We start from the raw sequence: 6,926 nt of genomic DNA, 5'->3' as shown, positions 1-6,926 counted from the left end.
GAACCGGAGCAAAACTATTTTATAAAATGCAAAACTGTTTTTAGATAAGTTGAAACGGCTGCCCCATTCTCCTCACAATAACTACTGTCCTTGGCCTCTGTAAATAGAACTGCTAGTTTGTTCTTCAAAACTATGTAAAGCTGCTTACCTTTTCTTATCAGTAACTGCTAAAATCTGTGATGTGTAAACAAATGTATATCTTGACTTCTGTAAACCACTGAGGTAACAAACAGAATGACAAAAGTCCCCTAGCCCTTGAAATGTCCGAAACCTTTTCATCCCCATCCCCGCCCCTCACCCCCACTCCCAAGGTGGTTTTTCGGGTATAAAAAATCATGGCACCCTCCTTTTGCCACCACAGGTTGGAGAGACGTGAGTCCTCTGTGGTCGCCGGCATAATAAATGACCCTGCAATCTGGCATACTTTTGTCTTGTGGTAACTTTCTACGCTCCAGTCAAATACAACAACTAAAGAGAACACCATTTTTGGTGCGGTTTGGATGGACTAAGTGGAAAATGGCGGGAAAATGGCAGAAGGGCAAAGGCCCAGGTGAAGGCGCTGAAGAAATCTCAGAGAGAAAAGCCCCTGTGGCCAGGCTGGCCCTCACCTTGGAAGGACAGGATCTGTCTCCAGAAAGTGGGGTCCAGGTCCCACATTTACCACTTATCTGAGTTTCTTCCTGCAAGGCTTCCCCACCCAAGGGTCTCCGTCAGAGCTGCGGCCCTGAGCCTGAGGCCACCCACCATTTCTTCCTCCTCCTTTTCAGGCCTTCTTCTTGGGCCATGCCTGCTCTGCCCTCGGGTGCTCGTCTGACAGGGAGAGCTGTGGCGCTGGCTCATTCTAGAACCCGTACGTGCTGCTCATGGGGGCTGCAAAGCCTTGCATCCCAGCCCCGCCTCACAAAATCCCTAACCAGGTTCACAGGCTGGAGAGCAGCTGCAGGCCCATCCTCTGTGTGTGGTGGGGACGGGGGGAGTGTCTGCTCACCAGACCCTTCCTGTCACCCACTTTGTTCTTCTGGCTGAGCTCTGAGGAAAGGAACTGCTTTTCAAACTCAGCCTGACTTAGGTCGGTTGTCTTTTTCTCTTTTGTGTTTCTTTTCTGCACAGATGAGCTTTTCAGGACTGTGAAGAAAAACAGAAAAACTTATCTTGATTCAGCACAAATGGAACTGTACCATCAAATAATTTTGAAGATTAACGTAATGAACTCAATAGTCACTTTTAAGAAGGAACGACTGAGCAGCCATCACTGGTAGCTGTGCCTCAATCTGCCTGCCCTGACCGTATCTCTGCTGGCCCAATCCCTAGGGAGGCGGTGACTCAGGGATGCTTCCCCAGCCTTGGCTGAGGAACCAGGTCCAGGGCCTCAATTCCTATGGCTGCAGTTGGGACAAAGGGGCTTCCAGGCAACCTCTGAATGATCAAACCAGAAAGTCAGGCAGGATGGTGCTTCCACTTTCCAGCATACTTAGGAAAGCAGAGAAAGCCTGTGTGCAAAGAGAAACGGAGCAGGTTCACAAAGAGAAGTGATGGTGAGTGCCACATAGCCCCAAAGAGGCAGGGACTGGCCTCCCAGTCAGTCCCCTGAGCTGGCTGGCTCCCTTCCTGGTTTGGCTTCCATGACATACCAGTGCTAATATATCTAGCCCCTCTCCCCGACTTTCATTTGAAAAGGATTCTGGCTTTTGTAATCAAACTGTCTCTGCCTCACCTCACCACCTTGCTCTCAAGTCCTTTACTTACTTCATCAGCCATGTGAGACATCCTCTGGGTGTGTCCTACCGGAGGGATTTCACCAGGGCTGCCACCATTTCTGTACCAGGAAGCCTAGCCCTATCCAGGGAAATAAGCCTTCTCTTTTCTTCCTCCATTAATTCATTCAACAACCACTTATTCATCATCTACTATGTTCCAGCTAAGTGCTGGGAACACCAAGATTAATACACAGTCCCTGCCCTCAAGGGGCTTCCTGATGGAGGAAGAGCTGGTAAAGGGCTGGAGAGTTCTACATCTCTGTGATAACTGCCCTCTTGCCTGCACTTGAATGGCCAGTGACAGACAGAGCAAAGGCAGGCAACACCCTGGCAGGTCAGGGAGTTATGAACATGCCGACCTGACCCAGAGGTTTCTGTGGTTAATCATTCTTTCTTTTCTTTAGGCCGATCGGACTTTTGAGATGAAGCCGGAAGGGTGGCAGGGCCCAGATGGTGCCTCATGTGCCATGTTGAGGGCCTGGGCTTTGTTGTAAGGGGAATGGCACTGAAGGGTTTCCAGTGGAGGAGAGCTGGTCACTTCAAAAAGACCACTCCAGCTACTGAGCAGACAACGGACTGGAGACCAGCCTGAAGGAGGAACATCAGTGGAGGAGCCAGAGGGGAGATGAAGCCACCAAAGCAACATGAAGCCTTTGTCTTGTGGGAATGGGGGTTATGTAATGACTGGTGTTTAAATAAAAATGTTTGTTAAAATGATAAAGAAACCATAAAACCAGAAATAATACATAAAACTTCCAAATCACTACGGGAGGCAGAAACAAAGTAGTACTGTTTATTCCAACAAAACTCAGGATGGGGAATGAAAACTAACTATCGAGAGAGTATAATAGACTTCCACTTTTGTGTAGAATATAGAAGTCTGCACAGGCTAAAAGTCCTGCTGAAATAAATAGAAAAAAAAAAAAGGAAATTTACCACCAAAATTAAGAATTTTAAAATCACTGGACAGCTTTAAAACCAATTCCAGAGAGGGGAGAGCCTTCAGGAATGAGCTGACAATCTCCAACTCTTGCCTTCCTCTGTGGTAGCATTTCAAGCCCAGGTCACCAATATTAAGCACCAGGGTAGAAACCAATTTCTCTGTACTTTTTTTTTTTTTTTTTTTGGGGACGGAGTTTCGCTCTTGTTACCCAGGCTGGAGTGCAATGGCGCGATCTCGGCTCACCACAACCTCCACCTCCTGGGTTCAGGCAATTCTCCTGCCTCAGCCTCCTGAGTAGCTGGGATTACAGGCACGCGCCACCATGCCCAGCTAATTTTTTGTAGTTTTAGTAGAGACGGGGTTTCACCGTGTTGACCAGGATGGTCTCGATCTCTTGACCTCGTGATCCACCCGCCTCGGCCTCCCAAAGTGCTGGGATTACAGGCTTGAGCCACCGCGCCCGGCCTTTCTCTGTACTTCTAGCATCTTTGGTGGATTTTTTTCTCCTCGGGTCTGGCTGATGTCCTGGCAAGTGGGCATTTAACCTTGTTCTCAACATCTCCCTCCCCTGATAGGCAAGTCAAGCAATGCACTTGGGTTTATCAATGGAGGACATAAACTCTCCAGGCCCCAAGTACAGACAGCATGCACCAAAACCTATTTGAAAAAGAATCAAGGAGGATTGGAGTAGGGGAAGGGAGAGCATTAGGAAAAATAGCTAATACATGCTGGGCTTAATACTTAGGTGATGGGTTGATCACCTAGGCACACATTTACCTGCACATCCTGCACATGTAGCACTAAAAAATTTGTAAAAAGAATCTAATAGTAATTCTAGGTCTATAAAATAAAATAACTGAAAATAATAGTGGATGGGTTTAACAACAGACATAACAGAAGAGATAATAAAATATCTGGAACCAAACATGGGAAGACAAAAAGGATGGGAAATACACAAAAATGATAAGAGACAGACAGAGGATCAGTAAGAAAATCTAAAATATATTTAACTGGAGTACCCAAAACAGTGGAGAGAACATGGTAGAGGTAACAAAGAAAAAATAACTGAAAACTTTCTAGAACTAACGAAAGACATCAACTTACAGATACAAGATGACCCATGAATTCCAAGTAGGATACATGAAAAGAAATCCACATCTAGAAATATCATGCAATACTACAAAAAACAAAGACAACGAGAAAATCGTAAAAAGCATCCAGGGGAAAAGACAGATTACCTTCAAAGGAACAACAGTAAGACTAGCAGATGACTTCTCAATTGAAAGAGTAAAAGACAACAAGATATCTGTTGAAAGAAAATAACTGCCAATCTAACATTCTTAATCCTGTGAAAATATCCTTTAAGAACAAAGGTGAAATCTGAAAACGCTAAGTGTTATATGATTCCAATGTTGCATGACATTCTATAAAAGGCAAAACAATGAATATAGTTAAAAAAATAAATCAGTGGTTGCCAGGGGTTAGTGGGGAAGAGAGATGAATGGGGCAGAGGTGATTTTTAGGACAGTGAAATTCTGTGTGACATTAGAGCAGAATAATAGATACATGTCATTGTACACTTGTCAAAATGCATAGAATGTACAACAGAATGTAAACTATGAACTTTGGGTGATAATGTCAATGTAGTTTGTGCCACTGTGGTGCAGGATGTCAACAGTGGGGAAAGTTGTGTTTATTGGGGGACAGGAGGTGTATGAGAACTCTCTAGGTACTTTCCACTCAAGTCTGCTGTGAACATAAAATTTGTTATGAGAAATAAGGTTTATTAGGTTGAAAAAAGAAGGCGAAATAAAGATGTTTTAAAGCAAACAGAAACAGAGATTCTTTATAGCAGATGCACATTTATTGAAACTGTAAACTATATTTCTGTGTTATTTGTTGTGAGGTACATAGTAGAGACTTTATAAATAACATGACATGAGACCTAGAATTTTCCAACAGAAGTGTGAGCACAAAAGGGAGAGTGGGGTAAAGCAAGAGAGAGAGAACAAGTATGGAAAAATGTGGATAGTTGCTGAACCTGGGTGATAGGTTCATAGGAATGTGTTGCGCTCTCTACATTCAGTGCATTTGGATATGTTTGAAATAAAATATTTTAAAAACGAGTCAGTCTAATTTTCCACAGGCTGGGTGCAGAGGCTCACAGCTGTAATCCCAGCACTCTGGGAAGCCAAGGCGGGTGGATCACTTGAGGTCAGGAGTTTAAGACCAGCCTGACCAATGTGAAACTCCATCTCTACTAAAAATATAAAAATTAGCCAGGTATGGTGGTGTGCACCTGTAATCTCAGCTACTCAGAAGGCTGAGGCAGGAGAATAACTTGAACCTGAGAGGTGAAGGTTGCAGTGAGCTGAGTTTGTGCCACTGTACTCCAGCCTGGGTGACAGCGCAAGACTCCATATCAAAAAATAAAATAAAAATTTCCATGTTAACAGAACAAAGGAGAAAAAAATTATAATATCAATAAATGCATAAAAAGTAATATATTTTAAAATCTAGCAAACTAAGAAAATCAACTTGATTTGCTAATGGAAATCTAAAAATAATGTAAAGCACAAAAAAGACCAAAAGCTTTCCCGTTTAAGAATAATATAAGAAAGCTGATTTTCACCACTTTGACTTTGTGCCAGAAATCTTAACTGATATGGTAAGAAAAAGAAATAAAAGGTATAAGAAATGGAAAACAAGAAATAAAATTCTCTGTATTAGAAGATAATATTGTGGGCCAAGTACAGTGGCTTAGACCTGTAATCCCAGTACTTTGGGAGGCCAAGGTGGGTGGATCACCTGAGGTCAGGAGTTTGAGACCAGCCTGGCCAACATGGTGAAACCCCATCTCTACTAAAAATACAAAAATTAGCCTGGTGTGGTGGTGCACACCTGTAATCCCAGCTACTCAGGAGGTTGAGGGAGGAGAATCACTTGAACCCAGGAGGCAGAGATTGCAGTCAATTGAGATGCCACTGCACTCCATCTGGGTTGACAGAGGGAGACTCCATCTCAAAAAAAAATAAGATATTATTGTGTACATAGAAAATCCAAAAGACTCTATAGATGTAATATTAGAATGCATAATAAAGTTCAGCAAGGTTGCCAAATACAAATTCAATATACAAAATCATTTTTATTCCTATACAATAACTACAATTAGCCAGAAAATAAAATTATGTATAATAAAATAGGAATAAGTAGGAATAAATCTAAGCAAAGATCTACAAGGCCTTTAAACATGGTTTCTCATCCATAGTGCTCACCGACATTTGGGGCTAAGTAATTCTTTGTTGTAGGATATTTGGCAGCATCCCTGCCCTCTGTCCACCAGATGCTTATGGAACCCCGCACCCCTGACAACCAGAAATGTCTCCAAACATTGCCAGCTTCTTAATCAGTTTGATTAAGAACCACTCCTTTACATGAAATAAGACCCAAATTAATGGAGAGAGAAATATATACCACGTTCATGGATTAGAGGACTCAAAATTGTAAAGATGTAAATTCTCCCCAAATTGATCTAGAGATTCAATGCAATCCCAATCAAAATCCTAAATATTAGGTTGGTGCAAAAGTAATTGCAGTTTTTTGTGATTACTTTGTTTGAGAGTTTGTTTGTATGTGCATATGTCTACATGAAACTTGAGCTAATTATAAAATTTACTGGTATATTTGTTCTATCAAGTATCAAAACTCATTAAAGAGCTATAGTAAACAAATAGGCTGGGATAGAGAACCTGGAAATCAAGTCTATGTAACAGCACTGGATGTGTATAAAAAGCCACACTGCAGAGCAGTAGGGAAATTATTATATTTTCAATAAATGGTACTGAGGAAAATGGGTTTCAATAGAGGGAAAAAATTAAATTGAGCCCCACATAAAACATATACAAAAACCAACTCTAACTGGATCATAAGCCTATATTTGAAAAGCAAAACTATAAAAGCTATATAGCTTTTGGAAAAGACATTTTAAAATAATGTAAAAAAGCACGAGTTATAATGGAAAAGAAAAACAAATTTGACTACATCAAAATTATGACCATTTAAAAATACCATTAGGAAGAATAAAAACACAATCCATAAGATAGGAAAATATGCTTGCAATATATATAACTGAAAAGGGGTTTATAGCCAGAATATATAAGGAAAATCAATAAAACAGACCAAACATCCCAGAAAAAAAAAAAAAAAAAAAAAAAAAAAAAAAATTA

The 6,926-nt window shown here is 41.5% G+C and overlaps 1 protein-coding gene across 1 annotated transcript in view; it reads right to left on the bottom strand.

Moving 5' to 3' along the window:
- Nucleotides 1-382: 382 nt before the first annotated feature.
- The window catches only part of FAM228A (family with sequence similarity 228 member A), a 17,140-nt gene continuing 10,596 nt past the window's right edge, over nt 383-6,926 (bottom strand). Inside the window, 2 exon segments of the mRNA XM_017526840.2 lie at nt 383-1,091; nt 1,093-1,125. Of these exon segments, the coding sequence (XP_017382329.1) occupies nt 920-1,091; nt 1,093-1,125 (205 nt within the window). The 3' untranslated portion in view covers nt 383-919.

This window comes from Cebus imitator, unplaced genomic scaffold, assembly GCF_001604975.1.
Source record: "Cebus imitator isolate Cc_AM_T3 unplaced genomic scaffold, Cebus_imitator-1.0 Scaffold1, whole genome shotgun sequence".
In the NCBI taxonomy this organism is placed as follows: domain Eukaryota; kingdom Metazoa; phylum Chordata; class Mammalia; order Primates; family Cebidae; genus Cebus; species Cebus imitator.
Note: the sequence above shows the minus strand (reverse complement) of the source record. Positions and strands in the feature narration are given on the sequence as shown.